General features: G+C 44.9%; 3 protein-coding genes across 4 annotated transcripts in view; 2 read left to right on the plus strand and 1 right to left on the minus strand.

The window, feature by feature from the left end:
• Window positions 1-17,907, minus strand: part of Cep290 (Centrosomal protein 290kDa) — a 123,776-nt gene extending 105,869 nt beyond the window's left edge. Inside the window, exons 1-23 of the mRNA XM_076910734.1 lie at window positions 17,691-17,907; window positions 17,259-17,343; window positions 17,132-17,178; window positions 16,962-17,048; window positions 16,759-16,894; window positions 16,540-16,676; window positions 15,605-15,843; window positions 15,401-15,533; window positions 15,138-15,328; window positions 14,712-14,853; window positions 14,416-14,653; window positions 14,018-14,183; window positions 12,580-13,920; window positions 12,192-12,489; window positions 10,807-11,972; window positions 10,235-10,433; window positions 9,934-10,154; window positions 9,544-9,691; window positions 9,075-9,470; window positions 8,838-9,004; window positions 7,831-8,035; window positions 7,495-7,752; window positions 7,336-7,420 (exon numbers count right to left, since the gene is read on the minus strand). Of these exons, the coding sequence (XP_076766849.1) occupies window positions 7,346-7,420; window positions 7,495-7,752; window positions 7,831-8,035; window positions 8,838-9,004; window positions 9,075-9,470; window positions 9,544-9,691; window positions 9,934-10,154; window positions 10,235-10,433; window positions 10,807-11,972; window positions 12,192-12,489; window positions 12,580-13,920; window positions 14,018-14,183; window positions 14,416-14,653; window positions 14,712-14,853; window positions 15,138-15,328; window positions 15,401-15,533; window positions 15,605-15,843; window positions 16,540-16,676; window positions 16,759-16,894; window positions 16,962-17,048; window positions 17,132-17,178; window positions 17,259-17,343; window positions 17,691-17,870 (6,255 nt within the window). The 5' untranslated portion in view covers window positions 17,871-17,907 and the 3' untranslated portion in view covers window positions 7,336-7,345. The remainder of the gene's footprint in view (window positions 1-7,335; window positions 7,421-7,494; window positions 7,753-7,830; window positions 8,036-8,837; window positions 9,005-9,074; window positions 9,471-9,543; window positions 9,692-9,933; window positions 10,155-10,234; window positions 10,434-10,806; window positions 11,973-12,191; window positions 12,490-12,579; window positions 13,921-14,017; window positions 14,184-14,415; window positions 14,654-14,711; window positions 14,854-15,137; window positions 15,329-15,400; window positions 15,534-15,604; window positions 15,844-16,539; window positions 16,677-16,758; window positions 16,895-16,961; window positions 17,049-17,131; window positions 17,179-17,258; window positions 17,344-17,690) is intronic.
• On the plus strand, window positions 2,291-4,457 carry LOC143433278 (uncharacterized). The gene is made up of 2 exons (XM_076910565.1): window positions 2,291-2,305; window positions 2,364-4,457. Exons 1-2 carry the CDS (start codon window positions 2,291-2,293, stop codon window positions 4,455-4,457), a joined length of 2,109 nt encoding a protein of 702 aa, XP_076766680.1.
• Window positions 4,925-7,089, plus strand: Eh (Eclosion hormone). Of its 2 annotated transcripts, none has more exons than XM_076910755.1 (3): window positions 4,925-5,153; window positions 6,438-6,536; window positions 6,606-7,089. In XM_076910755.1, exons 2-3 carry the CDS (start codon window positions 6,440-6,442, stop codon window positions 6,770-6,772), a joined length of 264 nt encoding a protein of 87 aa, XP_076766870.1. In that variant the 5' UTR covers window positions 4,925-5,153; window positions 6,438-6,439; the 3' UTR covers window positions 6,773-7,089. The 2 variants fall into 2 exon arrangements, with proteins under 2 accessions (XP_076766870.1, XP_076766869.1); XM_076910754.1 differs by lacking the exon at window positions 4,925-5,153 and adding an exon at window positions 6,246-6,349.
• Window positions 17,908-17,920: the final 13 nt, after the last annotated feature.

The raw sequence follows: 17,920 nt of genomic DNA on the forward strand, positions 1-17,920 counted from the left end.
AGAGTGAATCGCGTTCGAACGGTACCGGTTAACCCTTTCGTCGCGTTCAGTGTCAAATCGCGATCTAATCGAGTCTTTAAACTTGAGTAATCTCTTCGTGGAACCTTTTCGTCTTCGAATTTTAAATTTCATAAAAGTATCTCTCGATTTTGGTTACTTCTTCATTAATAATCTTTTGTATTGGAAACGTGTGGCGAGGAAATTTGTTTATGGACGCGATGGAAGGTTTGAACGAGACGTTTGAATCTGTTCGATCGGTAACAAAGTGCCTAGACGTCGACTCTCGTTATTCCTGCAAGACTTTACTCTGTATACGTAGTTATTGTATTGGTGATACTATAGAGAGCATCATACCCATGTCGTTTTTACCAACAATGTACGAAGTGAGGAGAAATAAATTGTTTCGTTCACCCTCGCACTGTCAGCGCACGTACTAGCACTCTAAGGCACTGCCTGTTTAGATTCGATGTTTTAATGGACGGACTAAGAAGGTTGATAATACTTATCGCACACTACGTATCTATAATGTCGAATTAAGCATTTCGTTTGGTAGAGACGTTAATAGTCGATCGATGATTAGACTAACGCAAGTCACATCTTTTCATCTACCAAACGAACAGTTTCATCTTCGCAAGTATCGTAAAAAGTAGGCACATCGAAGTCTCGTTAAAGCACGTAGTCGATAAGCAATATAATCCAACATACGCTGTCAAAGCTGCGAACGTGAATCGAACAGAGAAAAACAAAAAAGCACGTCACGTTTTCATCTTTCACAGTGCATCACCTAAAATCGCATTCCAGTTAACTCGTCAAGTATCAACTACGCTACGATACGGTGTTTCATTTACAACTTCGTTCTTTCTCAGTCGATTTGTATCGTACGCTGAATGAAATCAACTGAAGAAGAATAAAATTGCAAACGAAATGGATGGTAAACGCAACTGGTTCTTAACGAGTTGACAAGCTGATAAGACGTCGAGCCGTAAGGAACTACCCTCTTACGGAGCTCGATGATCGCCTCGTAGAAATAGGGTTAACAGTTATTACTAGCGCTAAAACACGTAGTAATTTATACGATACTCTATCTACTTTACATCCGTACGTCTTGCCTCGCGTAATTTATCGAATCTGCAGGTTCAAAGAGTTTTCGCTTCTTCCCTAATCTTCACGCACTCGTGTACACGCGAGTGTGAAAGGAAAGACGCGGTAAAATCGGGGTGCGCGAACCAGGCGTACGGTGTACACAGCATTTACTCTAGTTCTGCTTGCAAGTATTACTGTATCATTACATTGAACGATGTACATACACCAGGCGTGCACGATGGCTCAGGGAGCGTTCACGGAGTCACGGATACCCGTTGCCCCGTGATCGAACGGCCGTGAACGTATAAAAAGGAAAAAGGAGGCCGGTATTTCAGTCGTCTGAGCCACCGTACACCCGCACGGCCCCTCAGTTTGTAATTGTATTTTGTACATAAGTACCGTGAACGAATAAAGTCACATTAACGAGAGTGCCATTTATGGAACCTTCGTCAGTTTTGTGAATTCACCACCCTTTTTCTGTCTGCCTTTCTTCTCATCATCCAAAAAAACCACTGTGAGATCCTGTTAATATCCCAGACACGTCTACACGTCTTCTGACTCTTTCGTGTTAAAAAAATAACAAACATTCGAGGATCTTCAAAGATGGACGAGATGAACGCTTGAACGTATCTCACGCTTCGAGTACCATAATTGATGATCCCGTTTTGGTCAGATTCGAAAGATCGAAAGACAAGTTCAGGGCAAAGATGGACGCGAAGAAGACACGCGTCCCTGATATCTTTCTCTACGATTCCGTCGAGCAATTCGAGCAAGATCGATGCGAGAAACAACGGTCCACGCAATGGCACAGGTAAATATTTCACCACGGCGAGTTACGTGGCGAGCACGTGAAATTTACTACCAACGTTCCGGAGAATGATTTACAAGGTAGTTAAAAGGCACCACCTACGTTCCTTGCGCACCGACTCGTCGAATCGAAAGCGCAACGTTGGCCAACAGTTCTGAACCGCGAAAGAGATGACAATTAACCGCTAACTACGCGAGCTCACCGTAAGAAAAGATAATTTCATCCATTCCCTACTATCTTTTTCCACGAACGCTTCTCGCCGTAATATTTCAGCTATGCACATAGCTTTCAACGGAGGCGATCCTCTTTTTTTAACTGGGTTTTGGCTTTTTCTGGTAATGTATATATTTCACCAACAATTCAACCCTTTCACCACTCAGGAGATACGATCTGAAAGCGATGGGTGTTGAAAGGGTAAAGGCACTCGTAGTTAGAATTTCAAATAGCAGTAACGAAGACCAACAATTTTCAGAACGCCAAGAAATCGGCAACGAACTCCAACCAAACAGAGTCGCGTTACACCGAATGGACGCCTTCGACGAAAACCGAGATAGCGAGGAAAGGATCGAAGAAAACGAGCAAAGCATCGTCGAAATCAAAAAAAGGGGAGACTAGGAAGAATTCTGAGAAAACATCGGCTGAGAACTTGGTAAAGAACTCCAGCGATACTTCGAACGATACCAACCAACAACGCTCGAAGCCTGTTCCCGAAAGCGTGACCAAGCGACATGTAGAATCGGTCGAAAGAAGAGGCGTAGAAATCGGCGACGTGCTTGAGACGTTAAATAATCGCGATGAAAGAACTATGGACCGACGCGTGAAGCGTTCCTCGGATAAAAACTCGGATTACGTAGGCCCTGGGGAGCAGGTTCCGCGAACGCAGATGTTCTACCGTCATCCGAATCTCAGCTACGAGGAGCAGCAAAAACAGTTGAACGACACGCTCCAAGCTGGAGGCGCGAACCTGAATTTTGGAAGCGCTATTAGCGAGCGAATTCTGGACGTGTTCGCTGTACCAACGACCACGAGCAAGCCTGCAGCAACGAGAGAATCGAAAGAACACAAATACGTTCCTGTTTTTCCCAACGATTGCAACGAGACCGACGTTTCGTTAGCGGGCAGCAGGAACTCGACTGAGCGACCAGATTCGAAAAATGGCGACAGCAACGAGAGCGTAAACGTGTCGAACGAGACGATCGCTGGTACGAGCGAACTGCAGAGCTCGACTGGCCAGCAACAGGCGAATACGAGTTACATTAACATACGGGATCATCAGAAAAATGCGGAGAACACGACGTCCTCGGGTATTTCGGATTATGATCCGAACAGAATCCCGTATGTGGAGGTGCCGGATTATTCGGATATTAGAGAGGAGAGTTTAGACGAGCAGGAGCGTAAGAACAAGACGAACGATTCCGTAGATCCGGGAAAATCGATCGATCTCGAGAAACCTTCTAAATCCTCGCGAGACCCCAAAACAAATGACGAAGTTACTTTATCAGAAGAGAAAGCGGAACGATTGGATGTCTCGAATTTGGAAAAGCAATCTAACGAATCTATCTCGTCTTCTAAACCTTCAAACGCCACATCGTCTGAGGAAAATAACGATCAGAAATTGCTCAAGGATACCAAGCAGAGTTTAGAGTTAAACTCGAAACTGACAGAGCCAGCAGTGATCGCGGACGCAAAAAATACCACTGAACCTTCACCAGACGAACTCGAAGGGAGTAACGAAGAGGAATCGCCGAAAAGTTCGAAGGGAGCGTCGAGTAACGCGAGCAATTCGAACGAATCCGACTCGAGATCGGCTGAACGTTCGCGAGGGAAGAACGACGAGCCGCGGGACGATCCTGTGGAAATACAGCGGGAAGGGGACACCGAGAGGCAGCCGGAGCCCATAATTTTCGACATAAACGAGTACAGGAAGCCGTTCAATCTAGACGAATTTCTTAAGGACGATCCGATACTGAAGAACTTGAAGCTGCTCGAAAAGGAGACGCGAGCCAAGTACGGAAAGAACGGGAAACGAGTTTCAGACGACTTTAACGAATCTGAAAGTGATAATGCGCGCGGCGAACGAGGGGAGGCCGAGGTGGGACACGAGACTTTCGATGGTCTGCCAGACCATCGTCGATCTAACGATTTCATCGACATGTTCGCGAGACTGGGCTACGACAGACTTGGCGAGGGAAATAAAGAGCAGAAGACGAGTAACTTCGACGAGGAGGAGGACGATCCGATTTCTAGCTTCGGGAGCAACAAGAAAATCGGTTCAGAATTCGGATTGGTGAGCCAAGATGAGTTCCTGAGAGGATATTTCACCGACGATCGTCCGAGAAACCTACGGGAGGGCACCGATGTTGCGCAAAATCGCGAGAGGAAGAGCGACGACAGTAAAGAAGAGCCCGCGAGCCCGAGCAAGAAGAGCGCCACACCGGGCGAGAGGATCGATGGGAGGATCGAAGCTGGAGACCAGCCAGCGCACGACCACGGAAACTTCTGGCCCGCGGAATATAAATCTCCGTCCAAGAGAGTCGACATGGAGGCGCAAGAAACGAGGAAATAGCGGGACGTTAATGAAAATCAAGCGAGAGATGTTTGCAATTGTTCCACTAAAGAATGAGTTGCGTCAGGTTAACCCTCGAACACCGTACCACTGTTGACCAGCAGCTTCGTTTCGAAAGCACTTCTCATTTTTCGTCTTCACCGCGTTCGTCGAGTAAAAAAAAAAAACAACGAACGGAGTCCGCGAGTGCTCGAGGGTTGATCTCGAAAGCTAGTCTACGGGTCGAGCCGTAAGCGCGGAATGTTTTCGAATACATTGTTGCACCATCATGTACCTATTCACCGTTCTGAGAATAAATCGTTCAGACGAAGACGAGACCGGCGTAGCCTTTAATTAAATCGTTAGATCACGCGTTACAGCCTCGCGTGGCAGCCGAACCGCGTTCAAAGAGACGGACGGACTGGTCCCCGATAGAGGCAGGAGGCAGCCTTCTCTTTAAGCAACGCGGATCGGTGATCGATCGAAGTATCAGCGCGATCCCCGCCGCGGAACGTTTCAGAGATTTCAAGGGAGATGCAGGAAATCGAAGGAATCGAATTACGGTTAGATAGGCAGCGGGGTTTCCCTAGAGGGATGAATTTGGCCCCAACGGATATATAAGGCCGTCATCGTACTCTGCTCAGTGTCATTCGTCTGGTTTTATCAATTCCAACAACCTCGGCTCGATCCAACCGGCAGCAAACACGATACAACCAGGTAAACACGATACATCTACACCTACTACCTCCTCGTCGAGAGGCGCACAGTTTCCCGTACCGATCACCAGCGCCAGTGTCCCTACAGTCCCTGTCCCGCCCAACCAGAGAAGGTCCGCGACATTCTGGGTCCACCCGTCGTCGCTGCGATCGTTTCCACGAACGTCGTAGCGCGCGTTAAACATCGACCGCCGCGGCGGGTGCCGCGCTGCGATCGATCGATCCTTGGTCTTGAATCTTCAAGTGCTTCCTGGAGAGAGAGACACCTACCATATTTATTATATTTATGCGTTCACAATGCGGCCGTTAAGGAGAACGCGGAAGCACGCGCCGGGAGATTCCGGTTATAAATTACAGCCTGGCGGTGTGGGAATGACGAAGGAACAAAGAAAACAAGAGTCGAACGGGAAGAGGAGGGAGCGAGAAGGTGACCACTGGACGCGGTCCTCGTGTACGTGCACGCGTGCAACGTGGGAGAGACGCGAAACGATCGCCCGGGGGGCGATAAATATCGCCGTTCGCCGGAACCGAAAGGATATAATAATTCGGGATTATTAAAAAGAGGCAGAGGCGCGCGCGCGTCTCGCTCGGTTGGCATCGCTCGCTCACTGCCAAGCCTCGACGACTTTGTCCCGCGTTGTTATCCCTGAAAGTTCACGGATGTCGTTCACCGTCTCTTTCTCCCGGCGTACCCGTGTCCCCTCCTTGCCCCTTATCGAGGCAATCGGATCGGCAATTAATCGAGGAAAGTGAACACAATATCGCGAATCCTGCCAGAGGCTAGCCGACTCGAGTCTGCGGCGCATCCTGTTCGCTGATCTGCAGCAGGACTCGCGTATCTATTGGATAGGCAGTTCTTTCTTTTTTTCTGTATTTTTTTTTTTTTGCGAGAATTGATGAACCACGCGTGCTATCGTGCATTGCTATCTCAGATCCTGTTGTCGGTTTCTTGGTTTTCCTTCTCGTTCAAACTAATTGGAAGGCGTCATTAACAATGTTGCGCTCGCGTCTCTCGCGTCTTCGTGAAGAAAGACAGCTGCATCCTTCGGGATAGAGAGAAATAGCGTGCGCTCGTTTTCGATTGATCCAGATGAGAGGAATGGGTTCGAATATTTACTTGTTCTTAATATTCAGTTGGAATTCCAAGAGCTGACGAAATCCTCTATTTCATGTCGAACAGGAGGACTTTATCAAATGGTTTGGTTCATTTGCGCTAATGCAATGTAATAGACTGTACGTTATAGAACCAATGCATCGAAACGCTCTAACTTAACATTTGTTTCAGTTATGAACTCTTCAAGCCGCATGTTGTTGGTGCTCTTCGTGGCCTGCGCTATGATCCTCGTGCTCGCTGCAGGAAGCACTCCCTTCGATCGAGCCATAGGTGCGTAGCAAATATTTTCCACATTCCCACTTAACCGTTTTCGAAATTAATTTTGTCAAATTTTCTCAGGAGTTTGCATCAGAAACTGTGCCCAGTGCAAGAAGATGTTCGGACCTTACTTTCTGGGCCAGAAGTGCGCCGACTATTGCGTCAAGTACAAGGGAAAGCTCATCCCCGACTGCGAGGACGAGGTTTCGATCCAACCGTTCATCCAAGCCCTCGACAATGACTATTAGAATCTGAACCGATCGAGAGTTCCTCCTATAATTGTATAAATTCGTGGCAAACGTGTGCGTCGCCTAAATCTGTCGATAGAATCATCTACGACGATGTAACTCGTCCGCGAACGCCAACGCAGTGTGCTTCTTTCCGTTGAGTACGCCTTTGTTTAACGATCAATTATTTTGGTCTCAGCTCAGGGAGACATTCAATGAATCCAACATATTGAAACAATTTGATCTCATACTTTACTTGTGAGTATTATACGTATAGACTGTGTATGTATTACTGTGCAGAGTATTAGTTGTAAGATATTGTCGATATCAAAGAGTATTTAATACGCGAGAAACGATTGCTTTATGTATCGTAAATTATTCATCGGAGTCATTCCAATAAAAAAATCTTTAAAAACGAACGACTTCGAATTCACGTTACTCGACTGGTCCCTTTCAGTAGGGAATTATACCAAATAAAATATTCCATCGTGCGGCAGTGTCAACATCGTGGAACACGGTGAGATAGTAATTGCAAATGCATGCATCACGAATGGAAAATAAATTGTTCTTAATATTCAACTCACCGATCGCTGTTTACTCCGGAGTAGGAGGCGTTACGTGACGCTCTGGTATCGTAGATAACATCTGCTTCGACTCTAATTGCTGTATCTGAAAATTATATAAGCGGTTCGTCATGTTTGCACATCATCGTTCGCCTCTAGCCTCTATAAATGCATATTTACACGTTGACGAAGGGTTCGCTCGTTCACCGCCGCCTTCGATAACAAATGCTTCACCCTATCTAACAGTTCAGACTTGTGACTCAATTGCTCCCGCAAAATTTTTATCTCCCCGTTATCGTCTTCCTTCTGCGCCTTCTCGAAAGCGGCTACTCGTTGCTCGCACAACTGCAGATCGGTTTCCAAAGTCACGATTCGTTTCTGAGCCTCCTCGTGTTGCCTTCGCAACGCGCTCTCGTTTTGGCTAGCCGCGAATTTACCCTGCACGCGAAAAATCGCAGGACCATTATTAACGAGATTCGCGCGAACTCGCTGACCAAGTGAAATAATCGTCTGTACCCATGGTTGGTTAGCGAGATTCTTTTTCGTGCCAAGTTTCAAACGCTTGTTCTCCGCCTGCAACTTCTCGATAATTCTTTTCAAGGTGAAGATCGTCTTTTCCATCTCCATGGCGGTCTTTCTCTCACCGTACTCCTGCAAATCTCTGTCTGACGATCTGTCCGACGAACTGGACGATTTCTCTACTTTCAATAGCTTTATGTATCTACGCGTGCGTAAAGGATGAATTAAAATATGAAACCAGTCGCTCCGCGCCAAGTGGATCACTCGTGCCAAGAATGGCGGCGGTGCGTAGCGGTTCTGCTCGTAAGTAGATCCAGCCGGGGAAACCCCTTGCTCAGGCCTCTATCGCTTTATCTCTTGCGCTGGACGCTCATTGGACGAGACTGTCGCGTGTTTCACACCTTCTTCGAGGTCTTGGTCCACCTTTTGTGGATGACACGTTCCACGCAAATGTGTACGTTAAATTCTTTCCTTCTCACGAACGTCTCCCTATGTATACTTCCCTGTAACAGCATTCGACGTACGTACCACGTGATTTCCAGTTTAGCGTGCGTATATCGATCCTATAATCAAGTGACGTACGTAGCACGCCTTTTCCAGTTTCGTAATAAACAATAAGCGACGCGCGTAGCAGGTCACTCCCGTTTTAGTAGCGCACAGCAAGTGATACGTGTTGTTCCAACGCGAGAGGTTAATTGCGTGCGACACATGGCTGAATCTACTTACAAGTAGTTAGGTGAATCACGCATTCAGACCTCCAGTCTGGTCGATTCTACTCGCAAGTAGCCAAGTCGCTGTACACCGCGGCCTTCGACAGCTTACTCTGATTCTAAATACAAATTAATTGTACCCGCGTCTTTTAAACGACACGTTTCGTATCCCGATTTTAAGAGGATTGCAAGACGTCGAGTGCAAAAGTGATCTCTTTGGCGTGGAACGATACCAATTTATTAACTCGATTTAATGATCGCTTATGTCGAAGAATTCACGATCGAAGGACCTACTTCTCTAAATGTTCCACCTTCTCCCGCAACCTAGGCGTATCAGCGTTCGCCTTCTCCAATTCGAGACGCAGCTCGAAGTTCTCAGCCTCCAACGCCAGGTTCATTTTCTCCAGAATCTCTTTAGTCATCTCCAGTTTCTCGAGCTGTTCGACAACGTGACCGTTGCCCTACAAAAATATCGACCAACGTGAGAACCGAGCGGACAACGGGACAAGCAACCGTGGGAAACCGACAGACCTGAGAGACGGTCTCCAAGGCAGCGATACGACTCTTCTGCTCCTCGATCGTCAGCAAGAGCTTCTCGTTGCTCTCGTTCTCCAGTCGACTCGACAATTCTTTCATACGCTCGCGAAGCATCTGACACTCCTTTTGTAGCTCGCTGGTTACGTTTTGCTGGGCGGTTGTCGCTGGTCGAGCTGACAAACTCCCAGCCACCGTACCGCTCTCCAACTTCAGCTTGCTCTTCAGGTACCATTTCTCCCTCTCCATGCACGAAACCACCGATCGAAGCTTCTCGTGACTCGCGAGCAACTTCGTGTACTCGTCTGTCTTCTCTTTGAGCTTCTCTTTCAACTTTTCGGCGGTCTGTTGCCACTTCTTTTGCTTCTGCCACAACGACAGCTCCTCCGCGGTCTGTTCGATGGATTTTGGAATTATTACGTGGAGATTTGTGGACGGATAACGGGTGCGGGACGTGGTTCGGTACCTTGACTTTCTTCGCCTCCAGAGCTAGATACTCTCGATTCAATTGCGACCGAGCCTTTTCCAACTCTTCCTCTAGAGACTTTACTTTACGTTCGAGTTGCATTTCACGCTGTGACGTTCTCTTTTCTTGACCCTTTAGAGCCATGTATCTATGGCGAGCGTGATCACAGAGAACAACCGAGGTGATACAGATTTTTTTATATTTTTTATACTCGCAATTTATAAACTACGTGTAAAAATTATGATAAAATTTGTGCGTGTTTACATTATATTGGAGCGAGATTTAATGGCAAATTTAATGCTCCACTGTGTGCAGTATTAGTATAAATATTTAACTTTACCATGTATTATTAAGTATCCTATAATTCCTATTCTTTCGCTAGAACAATACCTGCGACTAAGCTGTTGCTTCAAATCAGATATCTCGTTCTTGTACATTTTCTCCTTTTCCAAAAACGATTGCAACTGTTTCCTCACGGTGTCCATGTGCCCCTGCTGCTGAGAGTTCTCATGACTCAACGTTTGAGTGATCTCGTGAACTTTCAGCTCCGATTCGCCGTGAGTTATCGCTTGTTGCGTGCGACTCGCAGATTCCATTAGCTCAACCTCATTCTTCGTCCAAAAACAACAGAACACTCGTATACGATCGGTGCCCAATCAATCTCTGATCATTTTTCGAACGATTTCCATACCTGCAGCTGCTGGCAAGCCAAACTGAGCTGATGGATCTTCTCGTCCCTCTCTTGCAACTCTCTCATCAAAGAGATATTCCCCTTCGTGACCAACATCCGATTTTCGGATAGTTTAGCGCGCAAAATGTCCGCCTCGGACTGCCATTTCTCCAATTCACCGCGATAACTCTCTAATTCGCTCTTATGTTGCTCCTCGAGTCTAATTGGAAAGGATTCTTTAACCCTTGCAATATTATGAAGAAGTAGTGAAACACAGGAGGTGTCGACGAACTCGTGAGTAAAACAGTTTTTTAATATAATATTTTGGAAGTAAATATGTAAAAATGGCATGAGTTCGAGAAACCCCCTTTGATGGTCCATACAGTGGCTCAAATAGGGTTGCCAACTTTATCAACATTAAAAGAAATATAATATTTTGCATTGCATACTCTTCAATTTTTTTAACAGCACAAAATAATACAATTAATTATAATTACAGATCTCGGATGGCGACCCTAGATTAAAGATACGATATTGCAAGGGTTAACAACTGGAACCCCTCATTCGTGGTCATCCACGACCAAGCAAATTACCTTTCCCTCATACGATCCATATATTTGAGCCTCTCCTCGGCCAATCGATGCCATCGATCGCTCAGTTCCTTGCTAATACTCAGATCCGCCTCTAAAGTGGAGGCCCTCTCCTGCAACCTGGCGAGCTCCTCCACCTGCATCGCGTTGCTCCTCGTATCCGCTCCTCCTCTCGCGTCAATTTCCTCCGCTTCGTCGAGCAGCTTCTCCGGCTCGTCCTTTTTCCTATCGCGCACCTGTTCACCCCTCTGTCTCGCCTCGCTCTGCATAGATTGAACACGAGCGTGCAAGCTTCTAATCTCCTCCTGGAAACGAGCCGCAGCCTTGCTGTGCTCGTCCCTGTCCTCCTTCAACAGACTCTGATACCTAGCTATCGTCTCCTCCTTCTGACCAATCAGCTTCTGCAAGCTGCTTATCGTCGACTTCAACGCGAGCTTGTCGCCGCGATCGCCAGACTGAGCTTGCAACTGCGGCAACAGCTTGTACTCCTCGAGCAGCCTCTCTTTCTCAGTCAGCTCCAAATCTTTGCCACTCACAGCTTTGGTTAAGGACTGAACTTGCGCCTGACACTCGGCCAGTTGCAATTCGTACTTAATTATAATGGAAGATCGATCAGAGGCGAGTTTTAGAGCTTGGTTCAATTGATCACGAAGCAGTGAAATTTCCTGGCTATCCTCTTTCTCTCGTTCAACGTCGTTTTCTTTCTCTGGCTTCTCTGTGTGCTCTGTTTTCTCTTCGTAACGTATCGATTCTTCTTTTTCTTTGGTCTCTATCTCTGTTTCCTTCGGTCTCTTCTCTTTGGTGTTCTTACCTACTATTTCAGTGTCTCCCTGTTCGCTTCCTTTGGAAGGAACGATCGTCTGGATTTCAACTTCACTGGTTTGCTTCCTGTTCAAGCAACAAGTGTACGGATCCGTTTGCATTTCCCTTGATTCCATCTCCGCGGTTACTTGAGACGATTTATCTTTGCTCTCCAACAGAATGGGACTCGTCGTCCTGTCGTCTACGCCCGTTTTACGTAGCTGTTTCTGTCCCTTGCCCCATGCCTTCTGTATCTGCACCATATCCTGCTCCATTCGAGTTATGAGCGACTCGTACTCCGCGAATTTGTTGCTCGCGATTTGAAGCTCGTACTCGAGCTGCGTTATCTTTCGTTTGTATTTGAAATCCTGATTGAGTTATTTACCATTAATCGTTAGAAGTGGAACACCGAGGATAAATTATTTACAGTGGTATAATCAGCGAGATTAAGCAATACAATAGAAAGTAGTATCTTACGATGAAATGAACGAATGTAAATTTTATCTATAAAAAGCAAAAAAACGAACGCGACGGATAACTATCAAAGGGGATGGGGATTTTGTCGAAAATTCGATAAAAACACGTACATTCAAGGTGTACTGCGAGTATTCTGAAAAACGCTGCATGACATCCTGCACGCTGTTACTTCCGATCTGTTGTTCCAATATATCTTTCAAGCTCTCGACAATTTGTAAACGATCAGTTAAAGACTCCTGTTGCCGTTTCGCCTGCTCGTGACAGTCCCTCGCCTTTTTCATTTCAGAGTCCACACTCTGACGCTCGTCGTTCAACTTAATCGACAACGACGCTACCCTGTCTAAAGCGCTGACGGAAGTGGAACCAGCGTACTGATTCTGCAGAAATTTTATAACGTCTACGTACATTCTGCAAACGAACGTATAACCGTGATTACCAATACTCTTTTCCGTCAACGAAGATCGAACAACACCTAAAGAAAGAGAGAAATAGCTTCACCTGCAACGATTCTCGCACTGTTTCCTACAATCCTGCGTGTAAGCGCGCAACCCTTCGCAGGCTGTCTTCGATTTGTCGAGTTCCTCCTGCAATCGCGTAACATCGCTCTCGAGTCTCATTCTCTGCGCGTTCAATTCCATCTCTGACAGGTTTTTATTAGCCAACTCGAAATCGAGCCTCGAAATCGTGGCCTTATCTTCGCTGACCGCTTGCAAATTTAATATTCGATGCCTGAGACCGTCCAACTCCATCGTTCTCAGCGAGTTCAACGAGTACTGTCGCTGAGCCTCCTCAGTGGCAACCTCCAGCTGCTTCTTCAGGTTCTCCACTTCCATCTGAAGCGTTGCGTTACCGTCTTTCAATTCCTGCAGCTTATCGTCGTCCAACTGCGGTGTTTTCTCGAGCTGCAGGTCTTTCGAGAGCCTCTTGTGGAGGATAATCAATTCCTCCTGCAATTCGGATTTCGCGGCGGTCATCTCTTTCAGATTCTCCTCGCACTTCGACAATTGTGCTTGCAGAATCGCGTGCAAGCTGGTCACGTGATCAGCTCGCTGTTTCTCCAGCAATTCTCTCGCTCGAGTTTCCTTCAGCTCTTCGATCGAGTCTCTGTCGCGTTTGTGATCGATCCCCTTCTGCAAATGCTCGATCAGTTCGTCTTTCTCTTGTTTCACCAGCTCCAATTCCTTCCTCAGGATCTCTACTTCGTTCTTATTACCCGAGATCAGACTGTTCTCTAACAGATTACGATAACGCACGCTCAACTCGTCGTGCTTCTCTCTCAGCTCGTTGTGAATGGCACAGCTGACGGAATTGAACAGATTGCTTTGCAGCACGGAGATCTCGCGTTCGAGGACCTTGTTGTGCTTGCTGGAATCGGCCAGAGCTTTTCTCAAGTAACTCTCGCCCTTTATCGCCTCTTTCTGATCGTGGTACGCCTTCGCGGTTTCGTTGTTCAGTAACCGTTGAAGAGCAACGTTCTTTCTGTTCGCGATCAGAGCTTCGCTGCTGGCTTCCATGTATTCTTTCGTTTTCACCGTGAAAGCCTTGCGAATCTCATCGTCGCCCTCCTCTAATATTCTCGCGCTCTGTTCGTAAATTTCCAGCTGGTGCTTCAATTTCGCAACCTCGTTTTTAAGCTCGTCGTTCTGCTCTACCAGAGCGCTCTTCTGTTTCTCCCATTCGTCAGCCTCGTTTCTGTAAGCCTCTCGCAGATTCCTCATCTCGACGATATGCTCGGTTAATTTCTCGCTGTCGGATTCCTCGACGTACATCCTGTCCAGGTCGCCATGCTTGTTCAGAGCTAACGCGTGCAGTATCTTATCCTTTCTTTGCAGCTCTTTCCTGCAATTGTTCGCGTGGAATGACCAAAAGCGGAATGGGAACGCTACGATTGCCTCGATCGATCGCTACGAGCTTCGCGTCCGCCGATCAAAAGTACCTCAACTGTTTCAGCTGACCCCTCAATTCCGCGTTGCTGCCCTGCACGACGTTCAGATGGCCCTGCAACCTCATCGCTGGGTGATACCAGCCAGCTAAATGTCTCACGTCTAACGCCTCTAACAACCTCTCCAACGCGCTCGACTGTATCTCCACGACGCTTTTACCTGGGACATTAAACGATTAATTGCGCGGCCGAATCGCGCGTGCGACCGCGCGAAGGACAGAGGATCGACTGAAGGATAACGCAATTCACGAACGTGGTTAGTATACGTGCGATCGATGCAATTCACTCGTGTTGTTAAGGAGAGGAGATCGAGGAGAATTTATTTATCGTGATGAAAAGGGAGGGGATATACGTGCATCGTTGGAGTACCATTAAAATTAGCGAAAATTCACCATCTTGGTTGCGTATACTGTCCAGAATTTCGTGCATGCCTCGTCTGAGGGCTTCGTTCTCTTCTATCACCAATTGCATGTTCTCTTCTAGCTCAGAAATGTTTATTTTCGAGTGCAACTTAGCAGCGGATTCTGCTAATTTCGTTGAATGGAGGAACTCGGTGGTACCGTCGATGGTGCTGTCCGAGAGATCGAAATCCCTCGATGTTTTGCTTAATTTGAACTTTAGAACTCTTATCTGGAATATTATGGAGCAGTCAAAGGGGAATTCGATTGATCGTGGCTCGTGTTCTTACGTCTGACTTCAGTTCTACGTTCTCCTCGACGAGCACTTTGTTTTGCTGCAAAAGCTGTTCCAATCTCTTTTCCTGCTCTCTACGTTTCGCTAAGACGTGCTCGATCGACACTGACTCGTCCTCTGGTATGCCTAATTTTTCCCTACAGTTGCGTATTGTGTTAGCAGAAGTGCGAAATGATCGACGATAGGTTTAATAAGGGAGCTTTGAAGCTTCAGAAATTTCGATTTTCGTTGAAACTTTACAGGTTTATAGAGCACAAGTTCAACTGCGATTGTAATACAATTTTTACTTTCTTTTTCTATCCAATAACATGATCGATACTTTTATTAAGTCTCTCTACAAACTTTGAAAGCGTAAAAAATCTAGAATTTTTGAGAAAAACGAACGTTTCCTTGCCAGTAGCTGCAGTGAGTGTACAATTACCTAAGAGCTATAATTTCCATTTCCTGATACGAGTTCAACATCTCTAATTTATTCACGACGTCGATCAACTCTTTCGCGTGTTCGTTTCTACTTTGCAATTCACTTTTCAACTCTTTTATCTCGTTCAACGCGTCTGTTAAGCTCTCATTCTCATCCTCGTATTTTCTTAATGTAGCTAATAGCTCGCACAACTATACAAAAAATGGAACGATTTTTAAATCTGAAATACACTTGTTAGATGAAAAAATGTCTAACGAACTGACTTTACTGTCCCTTGATTCGAGGACCTCCTCTGCCTCGTTCAATTTAATTTGCAATTCAGATAACTGTTCGTTCGCGTCCTGCAATTTTTTTAGCAAGTCCCTGTGTTGCTTCCTTTTATCGATCTTCTCCATCCTGAAGAAACAGCAATGAGATTTTCCCGGTTCTCTTTACAAAACGATTGTGCTCTACGCGTGCATACATACTTTCGTAGGTCTGTTTTTAATTTTTCTATGATATTCGTGCTTTCGTTGATTTCAGTCGTAGCCTCGGACAACTTTGTCTTCAACTCGTCTATAATTTTCTCTCGACGATCAATTTCCTCGTTTAATCTAATAATCTCAGATTTACTTTGCTCCTTGGCGGAATTAACGCTCTGTATGAGCGACTGAGATAAATTTTCCCTTAACTGTTGAATTTCCTCATCTTTTTCGTCCAATATCGCCTAACAAATTTCGTACGAATTAAAATATGCAAGAAACAGGATCATCCTATTCCAGACAACACAGCAAATCACACAACACTACAAAAAAGCAGAACAGCACGCGCAGTGCTGTTCCACTGCTGACACCGCCTGCCAATGCCGTTCATTCATCAATTTTGAATATTTCAATAGTTTTATTGTCATTTCTTGTATATTTCAGTAGTTTTATTGTAATTTATTTGATATTTCCAGCTTTAGAGGTAAGAGAGAGAAAGATATATAAGAAAGCTATAAGAAAGAGTGAGACAGATGTTACCTACACTATTCAAGAATCCCTAGCGTCTTCTCTGTGAAAAGTGCTCAAACTGGTCGCACATAATTATCGACAGCGAAGTAAACCACTCAAGAACTAGTAACGCCATGTCTTGGAGAAGCACTGAAACTGGTTGGGCGTCAGTTTCACTACTCTTTGCAGGGATGGCACTAGTAGTTCTTTAGTAGTTTAATAGTAGATTTATATTTCAATAAAACTATTGAAATATACATTCCATAACAGTACTTTGTCACATTAAGAGCACTGTCATGTCCCTTGCGTCGCGTGACATTATATATTTATATTATTTATAAATGATATATTACTGTGACAAAATTATGTTATCGAGAATGTTAATTCTCACGTGAACTGTGGATTATTTAATGTGCATTTTCTTATTGTACCTTCCATTCATTAATTCTAGCATCGATTGCTATACCAAACTCGTCTATAACTTTGTCCCTATCCATTTGCTGAGCCGTAACTTCCTCGACTTGTGCTACTAACGCGGCATTTTCGTGTTCTAAGTCAGATATTTTTTCTGAAAAAGATACACTTTATCAATTTCGAGCGTCCTCGCGATTAATTGGACTATTCTGTCTTTTTTTTTCTATTCTGAGAACCTTTGTATTCTACGGATTTGACGTGAGCAGAGCTCAGTTCTTCGGTCATTTCGTTCATTTTCTGCGTCGCGTCTTCCATTTCTTGCGTTAACGTCGTTAGTCGTTCTTTTAGGATAGAATTATCGTTTTCTAGACTCTAAGGAATTATAACGATATGAACAAGTGGCTTTGCCATTATTTTCCTCCTACATTCCAAAACTCACCTCTAATTCAGTCATAAGAATTTTAATCTTTTTATTTTTGCCTTTCAATGCGTCATCGTATTCACTACCTTCGGGCATGTCTACATGCTTAAAATAAATAAATGACAATGATGGATTTATAACTGATACTATAGATATAACGTTGTTGTACAGTTAATCGGATATCTTACTTTAGATAAATCAGTGGTTTCATGCTTGGAATCAGGTGTACCCCATTCTATCATACAAAATGAAAAGAATTCTATAATATATACACAGAAATTCCATTTTGTTTCGAGTAAGGCACACGCAATTTACCTTTCTTTTTACGCTTAGCAGGTTCAGGTTTTAAAGTAGAAATAGTCTGTTTTAATTCACCACATTCTAATAGCAGCGACTCTACCTATTTTCAGAGAATAAATTTTGGAATATCATACTGGAATACTAGATATTAAACAATGAACCCTTTGACGATACAATTTTGAATAGATCGAACACCAAATAAGCAATAGAAAAAGTTTGTAGATAACAATTACTTGACATAAAAGAAATCATTAGACAGTACTAATAATAAAATATCTCTTCTAACTATGCAGGGGTCAAAAATACACCCTTAAATTCAAACAGGAAGTGTAAGATCAGATAAGATAATGTACTCCGTTTTATTAAGTGAATATCACACAGATAATGTGGAAATAATCTAAGAAGAACAATTGGTGCGAGTAGAAATGTGAAATAACTATCTTTTACTTGATTATCTTTGTACTGCAGTATTTCTTGAGACAGTTTCATCAGAATTCGTAGGTTATGTACATCATTAATCTCGTCAGCGTCACAGCTGATAATTGCGGGAAAAAGTTCCTCCATGTCATCGGCAGCCAATAACGATGGATCCGCTGATAATATTCGATCCCAATCAGTACGACCCATTTTTCACGATAATTCATCAACTACCATTCAAATGTAACCCCACAGTTTAA

Source organism: Xylocopa sonorina, chromosome 2, assembly GCF_050948175.1.
Source record: "Xylocopa sonorina isolate GNS202 chromosome 2, iyXylSono1_principal, whole genome shotgun sequence".
Classification (NCBI taxonomy): Eukaryota; Metazoa; Arthropoda; class Insecta; order Hymenoptera; family Apidae; genus Xylocopa; species Xylocopa sonorina.

Bases quoted from the DNA above. Each gene is read 5' to 3' on its own strand.
- Eh (XM_076910754.1), top strand. From the start codon at position 6,322: ATGTCGAACAGGAGGACTTTATCAAATG. The intron at 6,350-6,437 runs GTTTGGTTCATT...CATTTGTTTCAG, and splicing joins CAGGAGGACTTTATCAAATG to TTATGAACTCTTCAAGCCGC. The intron at 6,537-6,605 runs GTGCGTAGCAAA...AAATTTTCTCAG, and splicing joins TCCCTTCGATCGAGCCATAG to GAGTTTGCATCAGAAACTGT.